The sequence below is a fragment of the Cyprinodon tularosa genome, unplaced genomic scaffold (assembly GCF_016077235.1).
Source record: "Cyprinodon tularosa strain WSP-4 unplaced genomic scaffold, ASM1607723v1 ctg324, whole genome shotgun sequence".
Lineage (NCBI taxonomy): Eukaryota > Metazoa > Chordata > Actinopteri > Cyprinodontiformes > Cyprinodontidae > Cyprinodon > Cyprinodon tularosa.
Window position 1 is genome coordinate 300,651 of NW_024039035.1, and position 26,302 is coordinate 326,952.

At 37.6% G+C, this 26,302-nt stretch overlaps 2 protein-coding genes across 2 annotated transcripts; one reads left to right on the forward strand and one right to left on the reverse strand.

Annotated features, from left to right (window-relative positions):
* Window positions 1-379: 379 nt before the first annotated feature.
* ercc1 (excision repair cross-complementation group 1) lies at window positions 380-7,363 on the reverse strand. Its single transcript, XM_038293318.1, has 9 exons — window positions 7,181-7,363; window positions 6,565-6,978; window positions 5,141-5,244; window positions 4,256-4,355; window positions 1,826-1,902; window positions 1,477-1,576; window positions 1,249-1,320; window positions 803-871; window positions 380-709 (listed from the first exon to the last, which is right to left on the reverse strand). Exons 1-9 carry the CDS (start codon window positions 7,235-7,237, stop codon window positions 647-649), a joined length of 1,056 nt encoding a protein of 351 aa, XP_038149246.1. The 5' UTR covers window positions 7,238-7,363; the 3' UTR covers window positions 380-646.
* A 1,846-nt stretch (window positions 7,364-9,209) lies between these two features.
* On the forward strand, window positions 9,210-26,075 carry si:dkey-67c22.2 (uncharacterized protein LOC792544 homolog). Its single transcript, XM_038293350.1, has 10 exons — window positions 9,210-9,383; window positions 12,792-12,883; window positions 13,180-13,381; window positions 14,432-14,505; window positions 14,606-17,386; window positions 17,504-17,846; window positions 17,966-18,489; window positions 18,586-19,058; window positions 21,603-21,695; window positions 24,402-26,075. Exons 2-9 carry the CDS (start codon window positions 12,856-12,858, stop codon window positions 21,675-21,677), a joined length of 4,500 nt encoding a protein of 1,499 aa, XP_038149278.1. The 5' UTR covers window positions 9,210-9,383; window positions 12,792-12,855; the 3' UTR covers window positions 21,678-21,695; window positions 24,402-26,075.
* Window positions 26,076-26,302: the final 227 nt, after the last annotated feature.

Sequence of the window (26,302 nt, forward strand, 5' to 3'; positions counted from 1 at the left end):
TGTCTGCCTCCATGGCTGCGAGACCCGCTCCTATGTAATTATAAATAACGAATTCTAAGGCAACGCAAATATTAAGGTTAAGAGGCTGAGCTCGTAGATGATAATAAATAACAAAGTTATGTATAATATATTACATTTCTGACTGTATATCCCTGTAATTATTACACACTGTAGATTTAAAGGGAATTTCAGAAAAATTATACAAAAAAAATTAAACAAGCTGGTAATACTATAATAGTCTGCGCTTGCTCTGCTTCTTCTAAGGAAACTTTTATTAAGATGATCTAAAATATTTAAATGTAACAAAAAAAATGTCAACAAAAAATTTTTTAAATGTTTCATAGTACTGTAACTTAAAATGGATGATTATCACACCAAGTGTACAAAAATATATTTTTTTATTATTCCAAAAAAAGAAAAATCCCCAAAATACAGAAAGTACAAGTTAAAATGATCCTCAGCTTCAGTAGTGCACAAACCCAATGGGAAATTCTCAAAGTAACGCAATACCTTTAGAAAACATTTGTGCTCATAGATAAGTACTTTAAACTGTGTTTTTTATTCATACAACACAAACTTTATGTACGAGGCTATTCTATTCTACTCGTATTCTATTCTCTTCTGAACCACATTGTTGGTTGACATCTCAGCTGTTGCCAGTCTTTGACTTCAGAAAAGGCTTATGGAGGACGTCATAAAGTCGTCTCGCCTGTCAACACAAAACGTTAACATTGTAAATTAGCAATCTTTAATAAAAGTTCAACATGTTCATGATAAGCCTTTCTTAACAGATATTCTTCACCTTTTGTGGTCCCAAGCCTGGACAGAGAACCAAGTCTTCTTTAGAGGCATCAATGATTCCTTTTACCGACTGCAAAGGTATAAAAGTATGTTATCTGTATACTGCCTGCATTATTCTATCCAACTGAATTGAATGGTTCAGTCTGAGAGCTAATATGCTAAAATACTGATATGGTAGAATCAATATGCTTTATGAAACATTTCCCCAATAGTTTTCATTTCTTGACCTTATCTGGCAACAACTGAAAGGTATTTTGTGACACACTACCTAGTACTTTGCAGATTTCAAAGTTTAAACATGAAAAAACTTGATATTTTAATTAGCTTGTATAAATAAAAACTTAGTTACTTTATTCATTTACTACTCCTGTTAAAGAAGTATTATAGATGATTCTGAAAAGAGCTTTGGTCAAGCCAACTTTATATCTTTTGTGTAGAAATACTCACAGAGAATGTGGATAGCAAGGTTATGGCATCAGTTTTGTTTACAGATTTCACAGTTGTCAGGCAATCTGTAACCTACACAAATAAACACAAGATGAATCAATTCAGTCAAATCAGCTGTTTTTCAGCATTTTAGATCGTCTTATTTATATAAAAAAGTTTAGCGTATTTGTAAGATAAGAGCAAGAAAAAAAAATAAATTTCTTAGAGAATACAATTCTTCATACATGCCTTTGAAAGATAGTTTTTTTCTACTTGCTCCTTCAGAAGGTCTGCTGGCTTCTTCTCATATGACTTGTATGTTTCAAGGTAACGCCCTGCTTCTTCTGGACTACCAATTTATTTTTCAAGAAAACACAAAAAGAAGAAGTGGAATAAGCTAAAACAGAAGATTAAAAAAATGCAGTTTAAATGCGGCTTAAGACTTACAGTATTTTTAGCTGTTATTATTAGGTAATGTAAAAACGTAGAGGTTTATACTATCTTTACAAACTTTAACTGTTATAGGTGTTTCTTCTACTTCACAAGTTAACAGAAATAGTTTCACTGAACACTGATGTGTGTCATTTGGTAATTTTACCTCCAAGCCAAGATAAGAGTGCAGTCAGCCATGATACAGATGCGAGCTAATTCCTTTAGTGCATGATGAGGGTCTTTCTGTATTAAAAAAATAAATAAATAAAGATTTACAATGTATTATTCCACATTATTCTTAACAATTAACTCTTCTAGTGGTAGTGATCTAGTGGTATAACAGGTAAATTTTATACAAAAAGGCCATTTTGTGACATCTCTTTTTTGACATTTTTGCTGTTGCCTATTGTGCCAAAAATAGTAAGCAGCTGCATGTTTCAGCTGCACTATTAGTAAGCAAATCTATTTCTGTGGAATTAAGATATACTTCATGGATGAACAGCTCAGCAAGAACAGCTTACATTAGAGTCACTCTTCTGTTAAAACTGATTTTAATAATTTAACTGTGAAAAAGATGACTTTCCTTTTTCAAATCAACTTGTAACCAGTTTGAACATATCTATTTAGGAATGAAAATATTGGTTTGAAGGTTTCTGCGGCTTTAAATATTTTAAATATTATAAATATATAAGTTGTAAACACCCTTAAAAACAGTGTTTTATTTTTAAATCTAAACAATAACGAGTTAGATTCGGGTTCAAATAATTTTGTTGAACATGAAAAGAATCTATTGCAAGTGTAGGTACAAAGGAAATAGAAAACGTATACAAAAATAAGAAAACAAACAAATCTGTTTTTTTTCCCCCCTTGTCTTCTCATCATTTTTTGTTTTTGTTTTTTTAAATAAAGAATAAAATAAGCAAACCTGTAAAAAAAACAAAAACAAACACCAATTACCAGAACTATATAAAACTAACTTAAACATGTAATGTAACTTTGCATTAGCTGGTGCATCACAGCAAGATAGAAAAGGATAGACTTCATCAAAACATTTTTTTGTAGTTAACTAGAGCTGCAATTAAAGATTATTTTGAAACTTGATTAATCTGCTGATTATTTTTTCGATTAATCGATTAATAATCAGAGCGAAAAGGTTTCTTAAGGAATAATGAATCTATCCCTGTTACACGGATATGTACTAAAGGCTTTTATGGTAACTGTAATTAAACCTTTACTCAAGAAACCTTCTCTTGACTCAGATGACTAGGTCAATTATTGACCTATATTCAATCTTCCTTTCTTATCTTAAATTCTTGAGAAAGAAGCTGCCAAATAAGTGTGCGACCACTTACAACTTTTTAAAGAGCTTCAGCCTGGCTTTAGAGCTCATTAAGCACTGAAACAGCTCTGGTGAAAGTCACCAATATATAGATAAAGGACTTGTATCTGTATTTGTCCTGTTAGAACTCATTGCAGCATTTGACACAGTTGATCATAATATTCTTTTAAAAAGACTTGAATATTATGTGGGAAATCAAGGAATAGCTCTAGATGAGTTTAAATAGTTTCTATCTGACCAATATCAGTTTGTTCACGTCAATGATAGAGCTTCCTCATGCTCCAGGGATACCTAAAGGAGTACCACAGGGATCAGTGCTAGGATCAATTCTCTTTACTATATAAATGCTTCCCATCGGTAGAGTTATTTCACAGCATGGGATTCATTTCCATTGTTATGCTGATGATACTAAGCTATATCTGTCTATAAATCCAGACGAAGCTAACCCATTACATAGATTACAGGCATGTCTTGAAGACACAAAAACCCGGATGACTCTTAACTTTCAGCTGCTGAATGTAGACAAAACACAAGTTATAGTCTTTGGACCAGAGTCTTTGAAAAAGAAGCTGATTAGTCAGTCACTTTAGATAATAAAATAAAAAAATCTTGGTGTTAATTTTGGGACCTGTCATTTCAATCCCATATCAAAGAGGTTTCTAGAATTTCCTTGTTTCGTCTGTGGAATATTGCAAAAAATTTGAAATCTCCTGTCCAGGGCTGATGCTGAGAAACTAGTCCATGCATTTGTTACTTCAAGCTGGACTATTGTAATTCTTTACTATCAGGAAGTCCACAAACTGTAGTTAAAAGCCTTCAGCTGATCCAAAATGCTGCAGCCAGACTGTTGTTGAAAATTAAAAAGGCAGATCATATCTCTCCTATCCTAGCTTGTCTTCATTGGCTTCCTGTTAAATCAAGAAATAGAATTTAAAATCCTACTTCTCACATATAAAGCTTTAAATGGCCAAGCTCCATCTTATATCAGAGATATGATTGTTCCTCATGTTCCTAACAAGGTACTTTGCATAATTAGTGCTCTGAGTAAGTTTCTCTTATAGCTAATGGCATGTCACTAAATTAGTAGATGATTATTTTAATAATCGATTAACAATGATTAATTCAAATATTTGTTTCATTCCTAAAAGACACGGATTTATGAAACAATTTTCCACTCTACTCTGACAGCTATAGTGTTTGTCTGCAGCATAGGTACCAACTGGTATCAGTCTTATCAATCATTACCATATTACTTACCACATCTACTTGAACCAGCAACACTCGTAAGGTGAATGCGTTTCCAAGCTGCTTTAAACGGTCATGGATATAGTTCGGGTTTAGGTTGTGATACCTCAGGCTTCAAATCAGGCCCAAAACCATTGACAAATTGAGAAAAATAAAACACAGAACAGAATAAGGGTTAGGAAAAGATTTCACCAATTAACATAAACCCAACAAGTCATCATCCTTGGTGCTAAATTATTTACTTTTAAGGGCAGATGACACATTCCAATATTTCACCATAATACTAATAAATGCATAATAATATGCAATAATAGCAGACAAGTTATAGGACTTCAGGCAGGCTACTTAAAGTTTTCTAAACCTGAAATAAGGAAACTGAGTTTTCCGTTTCACTAAGAGAGTTTGCTCAACCTGTTTCCAGACCCTGATTAGTGGTAGCAACATGACAATACACAGAAGTTCAGATTTTCCAGCTCCTTTGCAGGTGTAGTGCCGCTGGCATAGCCAAAATCACGCCTGTGACGTTGCTAGAAACAAGTCAGTCACATAACTCCTGCTGCGTGCCGCTATATAATGGTAACAGCTAAATCTGTCACTCCAGTCGCCCGAAAAAATCATCCCATGTGAATCTACCATTACTGCAGTAGTTACCCACAGCACACAAATATACACATATCAGCATCATAGACCTACAGGAGACCAATAATGTGTAGTAAATATTGCAATGACATACAACCAACAGACGAGGTGAAAAATTGTAAAAGTACTGGCCTGGAATTCGTCACAATATTTAATAAAACTTTTGCCACTGCCTTGTTTTTCTCCGGCTCTATTTTTGGAAAATTTGTTCAGACAGATCATTTCTTGTTAATCTAATAGCCTTCCAAAACCACTCACCTAAGGAAAAGAGCACAAGTTGTCTGTCCCAGGATGTAATCGGGCGCAACTTCTCTAAACTCCCAGGGGACACTCCTAACAAACTTTAGAATGGGATTACCCCTCTGCAAAACCAAAAACAAACACAGTATTCCGTCTTTAACAAAAAATAACAGGCAATACTCACTAACAAGCAAATGAGCAAATGGACAAGATGATGCACATTCAAAAAAACTTAAAAACCAATCCAAGTTGGAAGACGTTTCGCTTCCCATCCAGGAAGCTTTTTCAATTCAAAATGTCAGAATGCTCGTTGAGTTCGAGGACCAAAAAATGCCTTGTTTTGGTTTAGAAAACATGCAAATTGTACCCGAAGAATGGCTACGCCACTTACGAAAGGGGAGTCGTTTGAGTTCTTTATAAGCCGTCAATACCAATACTAGTCTACGCCTCTGAAAGGGTGTTGTTAGAGGGAATTGTTGGCCTGACTGAACAGGCGAGATGTTTTGATCCCCTGTCTTCGTTTTCAAACTTAGAACAGGGTTTATACAGGAATGAGCAACTCTAATTTAATGCTTTTTAATGCTCTTAGATATAATTTTAATGCATTTAACAAGTACCCCTGATTCCATATATACACAGCAAATTCCTTCTTCATCTTTACCGTGGGCAAGCTGCAATTCCTCGATTTCCAGCCACTTTTGTTGAAATGAGCATTTTGCCCATTCTCTAGCCTTTTCTCCGTCTCAAGCTTCTTTTCTGAACATAGGCTTTACAATCAATATAATATATCGCGATATATTTGCAAATATATATATCGTTTAATAAATTGTTTTTATAAACTTTTTTTTTTCTAAATAAAGCATTTTAAATGCCAAAATAAATCTGCCAAAATAATCACATTTAATAAATTTTATGGCCAATTCAGGCCGTAATTCAAAAAAATAATTATTTAATGACTTTTAATGAACATAAAAAAGTCTGGCGGATTGCTTTTAACTTTTTTGGAATAACTATCCCTTAGCAAAAAGCAGTTTATTCAAGTATACTAAAAGTGCACTAATTTCATACTTAAAATCAGGCAGTGCACGTAGAGTTTACTTATTCTAAACTATATTTCATATACTTCATATAATTCAAGTGTACTTGACTATACTATTGTTTACATTATTGTTTAATAAAGTATACTTTAAGTATACTTTAGTAAACTTAAAAATGTCCCAATTTAGTTCAAAAAAGTATTACTTTAGTAATTCTTCAAATACACTAAAAGTACATTGTACGGTATACGTTCTAAACTTATACTTAAGTATTCTTAATAAAATATACTTCAAGTATACTACTTTTTGCTAAGGGATGACCTGGATGACTAAGAATCTTCACCAGCATGAGATGATAAAAGGAAGCACATAAAAGGACACCTTCCACCTTGAGTCCAAGCTTACCTGTCGAGGACTGACAATAATGCTGCTCCCAGAGCCCACTGGTTTTGGACCCTGGATGAGGCTTGGATCTGACTTGTGACAGCTCCTCTCAGATGGCTCTAGTTTGTCCTTATTCTTTTTGCCCTCCTCGAGTTGAGCTTCAGTCCTTTTATCACACTCTTGGGTCTTTTCAGAGCCCCCAGTGCTGGATGATACAGATTCTGGCTCCTTTGGCTGCAGACTGCAGACCCCAGCTCCTCCTGTCATGGGCTGTTTGGGGGCAACATTTCTCTGTGGAGCTGCAGCTGCTGTACCTTTACTCTGGACGATGTATTCTGCATAGGAGAGGGGCTGCACAGAGCATTTAGCAACTGGCTCTGTGCTGGACGTTGATGGAGAGCTTGTGTTTTGTTTTGACTGAAACTGAGACTTTGGCTGTAAAATAAAAATTAACAGAGTTTTTAAAAACTGCGAATGAAAATGTGTAGGTTTGTAGAAAATCGACGACCCATGATAATGTTCTTGATATACTATTTTGAAAAAGGAAGTCAAAAGAGAACGTTATTTAAATAGAAGTTTAAAACAGTTAGCTATAAACAAAGCTACATTATGCTAAGAAGGACTAAAGAATACATACCGGTATTCTTTCTTTAGTGAACGCAGAATCGTCCAGGTTGATGTGAAACCTTTTCATTTCCGTTTTTTTTTTATCTTTTTCATAAAATAAAACGTTTCACATTAAAATCATCTATTATATCAACCTCTTCTTGTTCTTATTGAAATTTTTTATGGCGTTTGGCAAAAACGTTAAGTGAGCATTTCCGCCACTAACTGGTAAGGAGTGTTATGTAACTCCACTAACGTTCCATAAGAAAAGAAAGACTGGAGTTTTCACATCCGGAGTCGGGACTACCAAAATAAAAGCACATCTTAACATACATATTTTTTTCCTGTTGCTTAATCCGTGAGTGATAAAAAATCTATGAGTTCTGTAAAAAGTAGCATTAGCTACCCTTGACCTTTGTGGTGACACATCTATACACAGTGGAAAAAGGACTTAGGAAACCCAGATAGTTAACTAAAATTGTTTTTGTAGCACAGTTTTATGTTTAAAATCTGCAGATTTGTTTGAGCCCATCTATAAAGTACAGCACACATTTTTGCTTTAATGTCTATTTATACTCCCTCAATTCTCTCTCTGTAGTTTATTAAATTTGCATGCATTGCCTCAATGTGGCTTGACATTGCTTTATATCCAAGTGCGAAAGTAGTGAAATCTACAACCAATATTCACAGTAAGCAGCTAACCATTGTTTGGCAATAGGAGTTTATAACAATGTATTTCTGTGCATATTGTGGTGATCTTTGAGCCTCTTTTTTGCTCACTAAACGTAGATGTGTTTTAGTTTATGTGACTGATTTAATAGTATGAAAATTGTCAGCCACTATGTTTCATAAGCAATTTAAAACTATTTTCTGTCTGGGTATTTGAGAAGCTGTGATTTTATAGTGATCCCAGTTTTCTCAAATACCAAAAGTCTTTCCTTTTTAAATGGGAAGTTTCTTCTGTTCACTGTTGTCAGATGCTTACCCAGAGAATCCTGGAGAATCAAAGATGCTGCCTGTGCTTCCTTGGATAGAGACCCTTTTAATGATTGGTATGGTCTTGTTTAATTTCAAATAGAACACAAAGTCTGTAAACAAGGGAAGTTGTTTCTCTTCATGTCATTTGCATGTTCTCCCATTGCATTAATGAGTTTTATTGATAATCATTGGCTGCTGCATATTGCAGGCATTTACTACCCAAAAACATGGATATTAAGGAAATTGGCCCCTATTAGATAAGTGCACTCTGCCTCTTATTTAATCAACAATAGAACCTTCCTTGTCTATTGATTGGTTGGGATTAATAAATTCTCCATAGTATCTGAATCTAGATTTGATCCTAAAAAAGAAATGTGCAACACAAAATAATTTACAGAGGTTAAGTATAGGCTGCTGAGCATGGCTACATTTGTTACATCTATTGTATCTTGTAATTCTGAGAAAAATCCAATTAATGTTTAAGTTCATACCATTATCACAAAAATGTCATGGATAGCAGGCAGCTGCATGATTACGAGGTTTATAAATCTATAAAGGGAATTCCAGCAGATAAATAAACAACAAACAAATGAATGAATAAGAATTTGAATTGAGAAAGCTTCCTGGAGAGGTGGCGAAACGTCTTCAAATCTTGAAAACCAAGTCCAGTGGATATTTTTTGAATTTTTACGGAATGAATAAGAAGAACCAATTTTATTTGGCTGAAAAGGGCTGTTGTATGACAACAAAGAGCATGCTTTGTGAGTAGAAAAATAAAACGCTACTGACACTATTTCTGATGACAACAGAAAACCACACAAAAAAGACATATAACATCTCGTTTAGATTATTGCCTTTAAGTTTGGTTAGATATGCTAAGGTTCAAGTTTTGACTTTTGATAAAAATGAGACACTGTGTAATTAGACATCAGCATTTACTACTGGTTTGATTTCTAACACTAAATCACAGTTTTTTGACCATGAAATGTACCATAAGCACACATTGAGCACGTGGAAACTCTTGTTTTGGAGGGTAGGTGTTTGCTGTAGCGTTGCCTTGGAAATGGTGACGCAGACGTTCAACCCCCGAAGCATGGCATGCTGGGATACCTCTCTCCATCATGGCGGAGCAGAGTGTGAGCTAACGTTAACGGCTAGCATATTTACCAACTGCTTGATTTCGCGCTATTTAGTCCAGCATTCATCTGGTCCCGCTACTCACCTTTGTAGCAACCGGAGCCTTTTATCATAAACTGGTAAATATGTGCTACACAAGTAAAACTGTGACCGAGGGAGAAGTTTGCTTTGTTGACATCAGTAGCAGCTAAAACATAGCAGCTATAAACTAGCTTAAATGTTTGAGCTGTATGTGCGTTGTCGGCGCGTGAGGCCGCATCTTTTCATAGGCCGGATATTTGGCTCCTGCGGCCAAAAATAAAATAAAAATACAGCTTTAAACAGCTTGTAGAAATTGAAAACGAGGTATTTCTTATTATAAAATTGATTGTGTTGTGTTTAGCTAAAGCGAACGGATGCCATATGGAAAATAAATGTTAGCTAGGGCATTGTAGGCCTGGATAACGTTATCTAACGTGTTTACGGGCTGGCGATGTGCACACAACTTTTTTCTCATTCAGCTCCGCTTTCGATGCGGGTTTGAATACAGTGTTAAACGCCTTTTAATCCCAGCACAATGCATTTATTTCAAATCAGCGAAATTAAGTCGAGATTGTTGATTAAACATTAAAACAGCAAGTTGGTGAGCGTATATCGTGCCGCTTGTGTTAACATTGTTTGATGAGGACATACAAAAATTATTAACTGTAATTATTATACAGAATGAATGGTAATTTCTTCATAGAGTTGTGCAGTCTGGGTTCTTTAAGATCAGTATGCCGTTATAGCCTCATTGTCAGTTTATAATGCTCCAGATCTTACGTGCTCCTGCTGCATGTATTTGCATTGTTGTTTGTGCTGTTTTTAAATCAAGTATAATGCCGTTATAAATAGGCCTGCAACTATTGATCGCTTTGCAAAATCGACTAATCTGTTATATTTTTTTTTACTGAATTTAAGCCACGTGCAGCCAAAACTTTCATTCTGAGGTAGTTTCTGAATAGATAAAGTTGATAGACTAAGGGGTCTTAATCGTGAATTCTAAATGCATATCTTTCTCTGCTCTAAGTGGTTCTTTCAACAAATGACACATTTAGAGAATGTGTTCTCCGGTCACTAAATGAACGATTTTTCAAAAATATTGGCTAATTGTGATTAGGCAGATCTTTTTCGATCAGAGTTAATGTTATTATTTTGCATACATTTTTTTTCTAACAGATTGTGTCACTCAAATTGAAGCTAATAGTTCCTGTTAATCCTGACACTAAAGTGTAACATTTTTTCCAGCATACACACTTTTAGTTTTGTCTGCCAATAGATTGCCTAATAAAAGTCAAACGTCTTTGTTTATAGGTGCTAGAAGCTCAAACTGTCAATAACAAAATTTTTTGCTGTTTTTGAGTGGACAGATATGTCAGGAGTAAACCCAAATGATGGGAGCCCAATTAGCGGCCATACACTAGGGCTGAACATTTCTCTGGCATTCGCAATTTGATCTCAATTTGAATAAATGCAATTTCCAAATGGCAGAGGCGCTCAAGGTTTTGGAGAGTGAGATACTATTTGTCTCACTCCAGCAAGTGTGTTCCCCACCTCACAGAGGAGATCAAAGAGCTGCAGCTAGAGTTCAGATCCATACACATCTGGCTATGGGAAACACTATATTCCCAGGACAATCAACCCTTGATAAGCTCATTACGCTAGTGGTTAGTGCAAAGGATAATCGAAATAAAATGTCAATTTTGATTTTTGGCAAAATCGCACAGCCTAGCCACTGAGCAGCTCACAACATACCAAATGTTGAATTTTTCTCGTTATTCAATACAGAATATTGTAAATATAACAACTTGATATTGTACATATCAATGTATACAGTGCTGTGAAAAAGTATTGACCCTCTTATAGATACCCATTCTTTGTCAAGGCTCTTAAATGTTAAAGATGAGAAATGTGCAGATTTATCCTTGGTAAATACTAACTGCAGTTTTGATATGATTCATTTATTTAGGGTAAAACCTATAGAAACAAACCTTACCCTGTGTCAAAAGGGTAAGGTTTGAAAATTATACAAGTTAACATGTGTTGTCCACTTTAAGAACCTTTAAGAACCCTGAAGCTGTACCTACATAACTTGAGGTTGTTCATGACAGGAGGATAAGAAAGAAACTGAGCAAAAGTTGGATCTATGGGAGAATCCTAGGCCAAAATGCCCCAGCAGACGATAAACTTCTCAAAGGCTTTTCTCACATGTTCATAAAATATTATGTAGCAATGTGATATATGTGGACATTTTTAAAGATATGCACTTTGTTGCAATTAGTGTAGAGCAAACAACTATTTAGAAAAAAAGGCCCCATACCTTCAGAGACAGCTGTGGTAGTGTGATGTTCTTAGGCTGTTTCAATACTTGGTTGTTTTGCTGTAAATTTTGAAACCATTAGTCATCTACGTAGCAGACCATCCGGAAATTAAAAGTTGGCTCATCAGTTTAGACACCCCTTAAGCCAGGGGTGTCCACACTTTCTTTTTTAACCTATTGACACATGATTGCTGTGTTTGTTTCTTTAATTATTTCACATGCAATAAATCCACATACATATACTCTACACATACTAGGTGATCCCGTGTGAAGTCCAACTCACATATGACGTGAAGAACACTGCACTCAGTGGGAGCAGTGATGCTGTCCTTTGTATCGAAGGATGCCTGACATGTCAGGAGAAAGTTTGGTGGTTGAGACACGAAGGACTTCCCGGAGATGTCTATCAGTCATTATTGTTCTCAGCCTGCTGTTGTTCTCATTTAGCAGAGAAAATGTTTGTTCACATCTTTATGTCGAGCCGAATAGGCTCATCATTCTTTTGAGTGGTGTCTCATCAAAGGAAACTTGCCGTTATCCAAACTCAGATAAAATTCAGGGAGGGAGAGAAGCTAATGTTGACTCTTCAGAGAATCTTCACATTGCATTTCAATCAGTTCTAACTGCATTTCATTTATTGAAATAGTCCTCAAATAATTTAGTTTATCATTTATCATTAAATGGAGTATAGAGACTCTAAAATTTACCTTTAGCTGGCAGAACAACCTATTTAGAGCGGTAATTTTACCAAAATTGTAAAAAAAAAAAAAAAAAAAAAAAAAAAAACACATAAACCTTTTGCATTTAAGATGAAAAACTTTTTGTCTGTCTATATGCTCTATTCAGAACACCTCAAGTGGAAAAGAAACCTTTTGCTATCCGATCATTAATCGAAAAATAATCAACAGGTTAATCAGTTAGCAAAATTATTGTTAGTTACAGCCCTAAAGACAACATAAATCAATTTATCACAAATTAATTAATTAACAGACTTTTTGAAGAAAGAGATCTTATGTGAAATAAAACGCATTTAATTGCTTTCACTTTTTCCCCGATTAGATTATCATGATTTACTCCTCTAGGATTCCTTTCTAATTTATTTTATTTTGATCGTGGGCAAAACGCTTGATAAAGTAATGAGGCTGTGTTTATCCATAATGCATATTAATATATTTCCTTTGTTTTCCAGCACTGAGAGACTTCTGTTTGAAGATCATTAAGAAGGCACTCTAATACATCTCTGTGCTGCCGTAATGGAATGTGCAATGGACATTCCATCAGGTATGTAATATCTAGCTCTTCAAAGTGTATAATGTACGCTAATTTTCATGTATCTTACATTTCATACAACCTAAATTACATTTTACTTTTAAAAACAAATTCTTTTTTTGGTCAGAATTTTTTAATGTAGGTTTGCAAAGGATAAATTAAATTGCATTGTGTTTAAGACTCATGCTGATTCCTGTGCATGACACGTCTTGGTCACTCTGTCAGGGCAAACTTTTGACAATTCTCCTTGTGTTTTCTTTTTTGAGCAATAAAAAAAAGATCACTAAAATATTGCCTTACATGTACAGGTGAGGATGACACGCCTGAAAAAGATGACTTGAATGCCAAGGAAGGTACTGAAGCACCCCACAAGAAAAACAAGAAGCATAGAAAACACAAAAGCAAAAAGAAGAAGAGGAGGAGAAAAGGCGAGAAGGAGAGCAGTTCAGAATCTGGTGCCGAGTCCGACGCAGAGCCTCCTCCACCACCGAGAAGGACCACTAGAGCCAGGTCAGACAGAAAATGTTTATGTATATTCATTTTGTGTTTAACTTCTACAATGGTTAAAGAAGACTATATTATTGTACAATATAAAATGCTCTTTAATATTCTTTTCTTAAGCTTAGGATGAAGAAATGGCTTTCTTTCGCAAAAGCCATCGGTCATTTTAAATGTAGCATATACAAGATCTTTACATTTTACGTTGTTCATATAGGCACCTTGTTTAATACATGCTACTGAGAATTAATGTTAGAACACAAGTTCTGACAATAAAACCTCATTGGCTACCGTGAAAAAAAAATTGTTTATGTATGTTTATGGTATCAAAGGATGGTCTTAATTTCCAAAATGTATAGCCATCAGGTAAAGGAATTCACAGAAACATCTGTGAAGAGACTGGATGCATGGAGGGAGGATATTCATGAATATGTATTGACCAGGTTTTAACATTTGGTTTATATCAAAATGATGTGAACCAACAAAGTCATATAAAGTATTTTATTTGTAAAAAGAGCATCAACCACCATGTGATATCAGAGTACCGCAATAAATTACTAAATAATTTACAGTTATTCCAGTAGAGAAACCTCTACATTTGTCTAAACATATAAAACAACAATGTCATCAGACTAAGGGCCCTATTATTCACTTTCGCACAAGAATATTCTATATGTTAACTGAGGGGATGAAAACGTTGAGAGACATATGACTGATGGGCTGAATTAGAGCAATCAGCTATCAAGAAATACATTTTACCGAAGCTGGGGGAATTTGGTACTTTCTTTGAACTAGACCATCATATGAGTTATTTTGCTACATAATTTTTTTCTTTTCTGCTATGAAAACATTAGAAAAAAAAAAGAGAAAATTAATTAACGTTTCTTACATCAGCAATTATCCTATGTTTAAGAATGGAAATGTGACTGCTGTATTTAAACTGTTTAGTAAAACATAATTAGTTAAATTTCTGTTCCAGCCTTTTTTTAAACTGGTTTCTATTATACAAGTTTATGCCTTGCCTGGACCTAGAAATTAAGTTTGCTTAATTTTTTGTTTTAGTGCCAGATTGGCAGCAGCAGCTGGAACTGAAAACCTTGGAATTAAAGAGGAGAGGAGAAAAGATGCAGTTATAGGTACACAGAATTGACACATACCAATGATTTGTACTTTCAAAAGAACATAATAAATGCTTATTGTAATACTAACTGCAACTGCTTCTCTTACATCATGCAGATGTAGATGGAGGCTCAAAACCCAAAAAACATAAAAGGCAAGCTGCGAAGAAGAAAAAAAAGAAGAAAAAGAAAGATGAAAAACACGAAAAAAAATCATCACGCTCGCCGTCTGACAGCAGCTCAGCTTCAGGTTCTGACTCTGAGGGGGAAGGAGTTAAGACAGCTGGCAATGGAAAATGTTCTCCAGCTGCTGCACTGGACCTCAAGGAGCCAACATCCCAACTGAATCCAAAAGGCAACCAAGAAGAGGAGCAAGTAGCTCCCATCTTAATGGAAAAATCTGAATTGCCTGAAATAAAAGCCGAAGAGATAAAAGACACTGATGTCCCCTGCACAGATGAGACGGGTATTTGCACCAATGAACTAGAAAAAGAAACTGATAAGAGATCGCCTTCTGTTGGCCAAGATGAGATAACACAGACCGATACTGTTGAGGTAAAGATTGAAAGCAATTATGGAGACGCCAAATTCATGAATGCTCAGGAATTACCAGACATAATCCCCAAACAGGAAGGCAGTACTCCAAAGGATGACCTAATCCTGAAAGATCAGGCTTGTTTACTACAAGGGGAAAAGGTAAAAGAGTCTGAGTCCCCCAGGTCTTTATCTCCCTCTAAGGGCTTAGAAATGATGAGATCCCAATCAGGCCCTAGTCGGTCACCATCTCCCTGTCTCAGCAAGCAAGAAACGGAGGTTCAGTCAGGAGAATTTGTAAAAGAAAGATCTAGAACCCATTCTCCATCAAGCTCTAAGGAAAGGCGGTCTTCGACTCCTCAGAAAAGTCAAAGACTCTCGCGTTCTAAGTCTCGTTCTCCTCCAAAATCAAAGAAAAAATCCCTTTCTCCATTCCAAAAGTCACAGAAGAGATCTAGCCGTCGATCCAGATCCACCTCTCTGTCTGTCACTCCATTAAAGAAGAGGTCAAAATCTCGGAGCAAGTCAAAGTCTCCTAAAAGACGGAGATCTTTGTCCCATTCACCAAAGCGACGCAGAAGTTCTCCCTCTCCAAAAAGAAAGGTATCACGATCCCCTAAGCGCAGAGGGCGGAGGTCCCCGTCATTGTCTAGGTCTCCAAGGAGACAACGAAGGTCGAAATCACGTTCCCGTGGGGGTAAAAGACGCTCCAGAACTCGATCACCAAGGCGAGGTGGTGCAGGGAGTCGGCGTTCATTGTCACGTTCCATCACAAAACCTCGTCGTTCTCATTCTAGGTCTAGGCGTCCTATTGGACGTTCTAGATCAAGATCTCCAGCAAGGCGTACAGGAGGCAGACGTTCTAGAAGTCGATCCTTGTCTCGCCGCAGGAGGTCGCCACCACCCAGGTCCCGCCGCTCGCGATCTCGGTCAGCTCGCAGGAGTAGGCGAACTCGTTCTCGATCCTTTGTAATGTCCAAGCGTAGCCGGCACTCCAGATCGAGGAGTCCTCGCAAACGGACCAAATCAAGAAGTCCGCCCTCCCGAAGGCGGTCTAAATCCCGTTCAGCAGTCAAAAGACGTTCTCGGTCTACTGGAAGGAGAAACCGTTCACCACCAAGGTCTAGCAAGCGTTCAAAATCACGCTCTTTGTCCCGAAGACACAGATCACCACACCAGAGCAAAAGGAGATCTAGATCTCCAAGAAAGGGTAGGAGGAGGTCAAAATCATTTTCTGCGATTTTGAACAAATCTAAATCCAGGTCAAGATCTGAATCCAGTGATGGGAGGTCTGAAAGTTCATCCTCAGCCAGATCCATATCTTACACACCAGTTAAAGTGAAGAAGACCTCCCCTCCAGCTAAAGATAAAAAGGCTCCTCTTCCAGATAAAGAGAAGGTTCTCCCTCCTGCTAACGAGGAGAAGGTTCTCCCTCCTGCTAACGAGGAAAAGGTTCTCCTTCCTGCTGTTCAAGAGGAGAAGGTTCTCCCTCCTGCTGTTCAAGAGGAGAAGGCTGTCCCTCCTGCTGTTCAAGAGGAGAAGCCTGTCCCTCCTGCTGTTCAAGAGGAGAAGCCTGTCCCTCCTGCTGTTCAAGAGGAGAAGGCTGTCCCTCCTGCTGTTCAAGAGGAGAAGCCTGTCCCCCCATTTGTTCTAGAGGAGAAGGCTGTCCCTACTTTTGTTCTACAGAAGGCTGTGCCTCCTTTTGTTCAAGAGGAGAAGGGTGTGCCTCCTTTTGTTCAAGAGGAGAAGGGTGTGCCTCCTTTTGTTCAAGAGAAGCCTGTGCCTCCTTTTGTTCAAGAGAATCCTGTGCCTCCTTTTGTTCAAGAGGAGAAGCCTGTGCCTCCTTTTGTTCAAGAGGAGAAGCCTGTGCCTCCTTTTGTTCAAGAGGAGAAGCCTGAGCCTCCTTTTGTTCAAGAGGAGAAGCCTGTGCCTCCTTTTGTTCAAGAGGAGAAGCCTGTGCTTCCTTTTGTTAAAGAGGAGAAGCCTGTGCCTCCTTTTGTTCAAGAGGAGAAGGCCCTCCCTCCTGCGGTTCAAGAGGAGAAGGCTTTGCCTCCTTTTGTTCAAGAGGAGAAGGCCCTCCCTCCTGTGGTTCAAGAGGAGAAGTCCCTCCCTCCTGCAATTCAAGAGGAGAGGTTTCCCCCTATTGCGGTTCTAGAGGAGAAGGCCAAAGTTCTCCCTCCTACGGTTCAAGTGGAAAAGGTTCTCCCTCCTGCTATTCAAGAGGAGACGGCTCTCACTCCTGCTATTCAAGAGGAGACGGCTCTCACTCCTGCTATTCAAGAGAAGCTTCCTCCTCCTGCTGCTAGAGAGAAGACTCAAGAAGAAAAAGCTGTTGAAGAAAATGGAGCACTTTGTGTTGAAACAGGTAAATCCTCTTAATTTTACTTTATAAAAATATTTATATTTGCATTAGATCTGCATTTTCTTTGGAGAAAAAGAATAGATTTTGATTTTTGCTGTCCTATCCGGGTGCATTCAACAGGTGACCAGAAACCGTTGCTCCATGCAGCTGACGGCTGTTCTCAAACCAGAGGTTCCTTGGATTTGTTGCAGGATCAGCCCATTAAGTCTAAAAAATTGCATGCTCCCAGTTCAAGGTCTGCATCAAGAGAACCAGGCAGTGGCTCAGACGCTTCTGGGTCCTCAGAAGGGTCAGAGGATGAGGAATCTCCAATCAAAGCTGTGTCAAAAAGCAAGAGAAGCTCCTCACGTTCAGCATCTCCAGAAATACCAAAGAAGCAACTTTCCAAGTCTCGTTCACCCACTGATCGCAGGAAACTTTCTGGTTCTACATCAAAGGCAGCATCCAGGAAAAAGTTGTCCAGGTTTGCAATACGCCATTTCTTAAATACTAAAGAAATAAAAAAGTTTGATTTCAACGAATCTTGGCACTAAGGTCCTTTATGTGCTGTTATTAATTCTTTCAAATCTTATCCCTTCATAGGTCAAAGTCTCCAGTTAGGAAAAGAAGCTCTGTCTCTCCATCACAAAGAAAGAAGCGACGGTCCAAATCTCGCAGTCCTCCCCGACGACGACGATCACGTTCAAGGTCTACCACCCGCCGCAAGCGTTCTAGCTCCAAGTCACGAGCCAGAAACCGCCGGTCAAAATCCCGTTCTCCAACTCGCAAGAAACGTTCCCGTTCACCAAACGCTAGGGGAAGAAGGAGGTCGAAGTCCCCAGATAGAGGTAGGCGGTCCAAGAGCCGCTCCACAGGCCGGAGGAAAAGATCCAGGTCAGGAGACAGAAACAGGCGATCCCGGTCTCGCTCCTCAGATCGTAGACGTAGGTCAAGGTCACGAGGTCGAGGAAGAAGGCCAGCATTTCGCAGTCGTTCGTTTGATAGACGAGACCGGTGGAAGAGGGAACCGAGCCACTCTCCGGTTGTCATTCTCCGCAAACAACGTCGCTCAGGGTCCCGATCACGGCGGAGTGCTAGCAAGACACCTCCAAGGCTCACTGATCTGGGTAAAACAATTTTTTTTAGATGAAAGTGTATGCACCTACCTTATTTTGTATTTTATACTCTTCCCTTTGTCTCATTCTCTCCCATTCTCTTGTCAGATAAAGACCAGTTACTTGAAATAGCCAAGGCAAATGCTGCCGCCATGTGTGCCAAGGCAGGAGTTCCCATTCCTGAGAGTCTTCGGCCAAAAGCCATTCTCCAGCTTCCTCTCCCGACACCATCTCCTACGCCGATTTCATTACCTTTACCTCTTCCAATGGGCATGGGAATGCCAAATATGTCCAGCATGGGTCCAATGGGCTTACCAAGCATTCCTGGAATGCCCACAATGTCAAACATCACAATGAGTGCCGCTGTGGCAAGTATGACAGCGGCCACAATGACTGCTGCCTTGACCAACATGGGGGCCCTTGCCGCTATGCCACCCCTTGCCCCTCTTCCCACTATAACTAACAAACCACCCCCTAGCCTTGTCCCTCAATCACAGTCTCTAAATATGGACCACATCGAGGAAGCAAAGAGGAAGGTCACTCACCAGGCCAACATACATACCATTAAGGAACTCACAGAGGTTAGTAAGCTTTAGATGTGTCACTTCTGAATTTGATACACTTTGGTTTAAATCTGTGCTGAGCACAACTGACCTTTAAAATCTTGTTTTTTTTTTCATATGTAGTTCTCAGTGAGGAAACCATCCTTAATATTCAGTAGCAGCCATTCAAAGTTGCCCTTCCCAGGCAAATGCCAGCCGAATGGAGGGACCCCCTCCTTCTCCTGGGCATTCATATTTTTTTTAACTCTGACTCCAACTTTTCACTGAATGACAGGGTCTGACCAGGAGATGATACTTCTCTTTAGATGCTAATGTTCCCAAATCACGACAGAATATTTTGGTACAAAGATTGATGTTTAAAAAAGGAATCTTAGGGGACCAGTCAAGGGACATTTTGAATGGCTACTACTGTATGTATATATTAAGGAAGACCTTTTTGTATTTCTAATTTAGAGCTTAAATTGTACTACCAAGGCTAAATAAGCATCTAAACAAAGCTGGAATTCTGCCTCAAGTCCAAAGCCTTACCAAGTTTAATGTCTAAAACTGATGCTGGGCTTAAAAACGCTTAAGTTTCAGAAATAAAGTTGTACTCACTCTGTTTTTTGGTGGTGTTGTTGCATTACATGCAACCTCACATAAAACAAACATAATTAGGTTGTATTGGTGATAAAAGTTACCCTATTTAACAACAACAATTGGAAAATAAATGTTTTACTCACCCGGTGCATAGCTTGGATATACATTATTTTGCTAGATCAACCTTATTAGCTTAAGGCAGGAAAATAGCTTGCTGCCTTTTTGCAATGCAAAAACATATCCTTTTAACAGTACCGTGTTTTCACGACCATAAGGCGCACCGTACTAAAAGGCGCAATCTCAGTTATGTGTGCCATTACTGTATTTAACACACACATAAGGCGCACCGGACTATAGGGCGTGAGTTTTATATACAGGTACATGTCCTCTACTACGTTTAAATACCTCTACGGCGTATTTAAAAATAGAGCGGGAGCAAAACTGAGTATGTTTGTTCTTTATTCATGTATTTATTACAAAGTATTAATCAAACCCATCAAAGTCATCATCCTCTGTTTCTGAATTAAACAGCTGCACTAAATCAGACACGGCAAATTCCCCTTCTTCGCTCTCAGTCACTTTCCGTGCCAAGCGGCTCCTCGGAAATGATGCCGGCTTTTGCGAAAGCTCGAACAACAGTGCCAACAGACACGTTAGCCCAAGCATATACAATCCATCCGCAAACTGTGGCATAACTTGCCCGGCGCTCCCGGAATAACAGCAAGCACAGCGTTCATTTGTTTCACCTTTTTTTTTCCACATCGGCTGTGAGATGGGCAGATGAGATGGAGTCACAGATTAACAGCGATGGTGATGCGTGGAAAACGCCACCTTTTCATTTGCCCTAATAACGACTCCAGCTGGAAAAGTCTCTTTAGGCAAAGTCTTTCACTTAAAAATCACCATAGGCTGCAGTTTCTGCGTGGCAGCCAAGCACAACAGTAAACGACGCCTTTTCATACCCCATTGTGTGTATCGCTACCATGCTGGTCCCTTTCTTCTCCACCGTGTGATTCACCGGGATGTCGAAAGTGAGCGACACCTCGTCCATGTCTGCGATGTGTTTGCTGCAGTAGGAGTGTAAGCTCGCCAGTTTTTCATTATAATTCGCCGGACGTTGCTGAGCTACTGTAGTCCTGGTCCGGCTGTTTCATAAAACGAAAGCACCACGACGGACCTCCTTGAAAATGTTCAATTTTCATTTCTTCCGCTCGATTTCCATGTTCCTCTGCATAGCTGATAGCCTTCAGTTTAAACTGTGCTTTATAGGCGTGTCTCTTTGCCATTTTCAGGGTTGTTAAGACAACAATGTTCTGCATAAAGCACGTACCTGTTCTTTTATACACAATCCACGCCCACACTTCCCCCCTTTAATGGCGGTCTCAACAACGTCCGCAGTAACACATAGAGCGCACTGCACTATAGGGCGCGCCGCACATTTTGAGGGGAAAAAAAAAGACGTTTATATGCGCCTTATAGTCGTGAAAATACAGTAACTTTGTGTTCAATATTAAAGTTGCAAACAACTTTATTGAATGCACTTGCCAAGTTATAGTTGCTTAAGTATTAAATGTTCATTTTCATCTTATTTCATGGCTGAGTCTAATTATAATATAGGTCTTCTTAAGTGTGAAACATGCTTAAGGGAAAAGAGTGTGCGAAATGTAGCAAAGAAGAATGAAGAAAATGTGAATAAAGTAAAACTGAGTTGCATGCTTTTCTAAAATTGAGCAGCACTATAAAACAAAGCACTTTCATAACTTGTTGGATCATTTCCTCACTGTCCAATAAAAGGTTGCTTAGAATCATGCATATATAAAATTCACCTTAAGGGTGGCATTGTTTTATTTAATGCATATAGAGCAGTTGCATAAAACTGAGGGGAGCTGTACAATGAAAGTACTGATTTTAAATGTTACTTGTGGTGTTTTTATTTCTAAAGTGACCAATGTTTGTTTTTTAATCTTTTTTTTTTTTCTATAGAAGTGCAAGATGATTGCAAATAGCAAAGAGGAGATGGCTATTGCTAAGCCCCATGTGTCAGATGATGAAAGTTAAAACCATCAAGGCCAAAAGGTGAAATCTTCTCTTTATCCTTATTATTATTATTTTTTGTTTTTGTCTTCTAACAATTAAAAACAGGCTTCAATTTAGAATGTGTTTACTACAAGTCACGTTATCTAAAGCCAATAATTTTGTGAACTTTACCTCAGCAAATTTAACTTTCAGCCCCACCTCGGTATATTGTTATCAATAAGAAAGTCAAAATAAATTTCAGTAAGTCAATTGAAAAGTTGTCTGTTTTATAGATTATTATACACAGTGTGTCTCTACTTATGTTAGTTATAAGATTCTGATTTATTGTCAATAAAAAAACTTCAGTTTTACGAAAACTTCCAATATAACATAAAACAGATCAAACAAGATCTTAATACAGAAATGATGGCCAACTGAAAGTGTATCTATGTGCAATAAGGAAGCATTTGTCTGGTTCTGCTAAGATGTTAAAGAAGCGCAAGGTGAATTTATTCTAGCCTTCAATTTATCTGCATTGTATCCCTTCTCTTTCTGGTCACACTGCCTTACAGGCTCCCTCTGGAATTTAGGTCAAGTGACCTTGCTGACTAGTCAGAAACAATGATACCTTGGTCAATAAAGTAGGAATAGGTACCCAAAGGGCTCTAAAATCTCATCTCTTTAGACCTGTATGAATATGCATCCTTGAGATGAAAGTTAAACCTAACAACAACAATTTACATAAGGCGTTAAATTCCTCCCATGTTCAGATCACAGTTAACTGCTTTTCACTGATTTAAACACCCAGCAGCGCCACACAGTGGGTTGTGTAGTAATCAATAAACACCTCTGCTAATGTGTCTAACACACAAATATGTTATCATTCAGAGAGAAAGAGCTGAAATTCACCTGATTCACATTTTCCGGAATTTATTTTAGCTACAATCTCTAAACTCACCTGTGTTTTTAAACAGACACAATATGAGTGGAGAATAAATAATGTGGGACAAAGCAGCATCACGTATAGAGGTTGTAAACCATAAAATGGCACCACAGTAAAACTGATGGTTCACTTGCACATCTTTATTAGTTGCGAACACTGTGCTGCATTGAAGTGACATAACTTTCCTCATATATAGAGTTAGTGCTTTGCATGACTCATTTTATAATGTATCCCCTCTTGGTTCAGTGAGCTAGAAAAGCTATGAAAAAAAGACATCCTATTAGATTTTACTTTCTTTTACAAGATCCTGAATTTCTATTTAAAAGCCATGACCTGTGTGCATGGTTTCTTTCTCGGCTTTATTTAGTTAGACTACCCATGGCAAAACGTAACCCAAAAAATACCATTTACAGTATTCCATGGAGCTGTTGAATTCATTGAAGCTTCTTTCACACTTATGCCATTTGTTCTCCAAATGGTGCACAAGCTGTCAAGTTCTGTGTGCAACTTACAAGCTAAAATCTCTCTATATATGCAACTTCACAAGCACACAAGAATCCATTTTGTACCACTCTAGACTGAATCGTTCAAGTTGACGCAAAATGGGTTAGCACATATAGCCCAGATGAAAGTAAGAGCCGCCAAGCCCACAGCTGAACTACACAGGAGCTTCTTCTACTGTTTTATCAGACTCCACGGTTTTATGTTTGAAACAGCATGAACGAGAAAACATAAGTTGTGTTGTCAGTTTTTGTTTCATTTGTTACCATGATTGGCTAAAACCACACTTTGGTAGATGGACACTAGGTGTTGCTTCGCCTAATTAGCTTGAAAAATGAGAGCAGTCTCAGATTAATAATGTATAGAACTAAACCTGAGAGCTACCTATTATTGTTTCAACTGCCGGTCCTCTTCATATTTTTGGCAATTAACTGCAAGGCCATGCTGTAGTCTCCGTATCGATCTTCACCCAATGACTGCCAGCTGCTTCTCTGATTGAAATGTGCAGAAATTTAATGTTTTTAATAGTTTTCATGCTACTAACAACTGTAAGAACCACTAGTCCCAAAGCCATTATTTATTGTTGGGATGATTTAAATTCATCTTTATACTTGGCTTGATCAGTTAAAGCTGTATCCCCTGCATTACTGCCACCTATAGGTGATAACAGGTATGTGTATTCCAGCAATGATTTAAGTAAAAAAAAGATTTTTTTACTGGTACTGATTTACTTGTGCGGGCCCAGTAAATGACTGAAAAATAGATATTTCCTTATTTTGAATATAGGATTTGAAAAACTGAATATTAGTGTTTTGATCCGTAAACCACAATAATCTACATTAAATGTAAAGAAAAATATATTTCTAGTATATTAGATATTTTTTGTAGGTTCAAAGAATATAATTTAAGCATCTTTTTATATATTAAAGGTTATTGGATTGAATCTGTAGCGTATCGTTGACTCTGCATCAGTTCTTCATTTAGAATCATTTTCAATGGTTGAAATCCAAATAAGCATCTAATCAGGAGACAGAAAATGACTGTAATGTGGGTCAGTGGTCCAAAGTTTTCAGATAAAATCAGAACATATTGAACAATTTTTCTGTATAGATTCACCTTTTTGTCCAAGCTTTGTCACTTTTGCCTTTATCCAGCTTTTGCTTCTGAATCATTTATATATGTTGAATGTGGCTAGGATTTCTACTGTTAAGTTTAAATGCTAACACCCTTTAAATACTTCTTGTATGCCATCAAACATTTCTTTTTAAATTTATATTTTCCAATGACTAAAGTACCTTTTTTATTTTCTTTCCTATTTACAGCCACCTCCTTTGAATGACTGAGGTAAAATGTAGGATTCTCTTAAGGACCTTCTTTCCCCAGTTCTCTCTGTCAACCAGATGATCTGACAGAGTGGAAAAGCACCCTGGTTGTTGCAGCTATAAAATATAGGAGCGTCGGCAAGGCCAACTGCCTGGCACTGCTCCTTGTTTTGTTGTTTTCTTTGTATGAGAGCCAGAGACTTGCAGATTTTCACCTGTTATACCACTGAGAAAACAGGAGGCACTGAGGTGCGCAGTTGTATGACTGTACAGTGAGTTTTAATGTTTGTATTGAAGTCTTTCACCACCATCTCAACAATGCAGCTTCTCACCTACGCAAGACCGTTAGAAAACCCGAAGAAGAAACTACCCAAACTAACCCGTGGGGCAATGCTTTTGTATATGCTCCAAATTTCTCAAACACCGCTTTACCTTTAATGTTTTTTTTAGGATTGTGTTAAACAGTCTATTCTTTATTTTTCTGTACTCTTTTCAGTTATCTGTAGCCCCTGGTTTTATGATCATATAAAGCAGAATAAGTTAAAGTTAGTAGATCCTCATTTGTAATGTCTTTATAAAAATTAGGTACACACTTTAGAGAAAGTCAGGATGCAAAGATCACTTTTAGAAAATTTCAGAATATTAATGGCTGAAGGAAAAAAAGAAAAGCTTAACTGCTACCCTGGTTGTGTGTAAATTACGTCTACTGTTACAGCACCAATCTCATGTTTGATTTGCTATTTGATGAGGGCTTTGTTGGGATATCTGTTTCTGAATGTGATTTGCTGCACATACTCATAGGGTGTGTTTGAAAATGACCTAGAGTTATATCGGATCCCTGTGATTGCATCATTTCAGGCACTGGGAGGGACAGTAGATATGAATATCGCAGATACTGATAAATGGATGTGACGCAAAACCCCCAAGATCAAGTTGTTTTTTTTTTCTCTGCTTTTTTGTTTCTGAACCTAAAGAAAATACCATTAAGATGTGCTCAACAGGCAATTACCTTTTGTCCTATTAATACAGGTTTATAGTTTTAGATCCATTCAGTTGTGGGTTTGACTTTTAGTCATTTTCTTTCTTAATCTGTTTTTTTCTAAAACAGGAAGCCGAGGGTATCCTGAAGTGCGCCACTGTGAAATGGTTTTGACAATCAGGATACTAAGATGCTTGCATTAATGGTGTAACAATAGGTGCAGGACATGCATACACCTTCCTGCTTTGTATTCAGATATCTGGTAGATTTAAATGGAAGACCCCAACAAGCCCGAACAATTTAACCCCTAAATCTGGTAATGCTGTAAACTCATCCTCTTGCTTTCACGCGCTTATTTGCCCCATTGAATAATTGAAGAACAAAGACCAATTGGTGCTCATAAACTGTAAGGGACAAGTGTGTGCTTATTATAATAAGATATCGTCATAATTTTCTTCATTGGAGGGGCGTGTTATTGTGATTCCATTCACTTTTTTCACATTCATGCCCCTTTTTGGTAAACCGTAGAAAATGATCTTTGATTTTTGTCAACATTAATTATACTTGCTCTGTACAATGTCTTGTTATAACTGTTATAACATTTTAGGATTATTTTGTTTCTTTTATTTGAACATGATATTGTTGCTTGCTTTGTATATAAATGTGTTGATGATTATTAAAAACCTCAAACCTTTTCATATTGTTTTTCTTCTATCTTAAATCACTGGCTGTAATTGAACTTTACTAAGCAAGACTTTATAATATTCAAATTGATTAGCAGCTGTTTTAGCCATTCACATTTTAATAAAGGGACATATGCATGTAATTAACCAACAATACTCTATCTGAGCCACCATTAAAACTAAAAGATTTTAAAAGTGACTAGTTGAATAAATCACTGTCCTGTTGCATAGAGCCAGAA

Bases quoted from the DNA above. Each gene is read 5' to 3' on its own strand.
- ercc1 (XM_038293318.1), bottom strand. From the start codon at position 7,237: ATGAAAAGGTTTCACATCAACCTGGACGATTCTGCGTTCACTAAAGAA. The intron at 5,245-6,564 runs GTAAGCTTGGAC...TTGGTTTTGCAG, and splicing joins TTATTGTCAGTCCTCGACAG to AGGGGTAATCCCATTCTAAA. The intron at 4,356-5,140 runs GTGAGTGGTTTT...CCTGATTTGAAG, and splicing joins ACTTGTGCTCTTTTCCTTAG to CCTGAGGTATCACAACCTAA.
- si:dkey-67c22.2 (XM_038293350.1), top strand. From the start codon at position 12,856: ATGGAATGTGCAATGGACATTCCATCAG. The intron at 12,884-13,179 runs GTATGTAATATC...TTACATGTACAG, and splicing joins TGCAATGGACATTCCATCAG to GTGAGGATGACACGCCTGAA. The intron at 14,506-14,605 runs GTACACAGAATT...TACATCATGCAG, and splicing joins GAGAAAAGATGCAGTTATAG to ATGTAGATGGAGGCTCAAAA.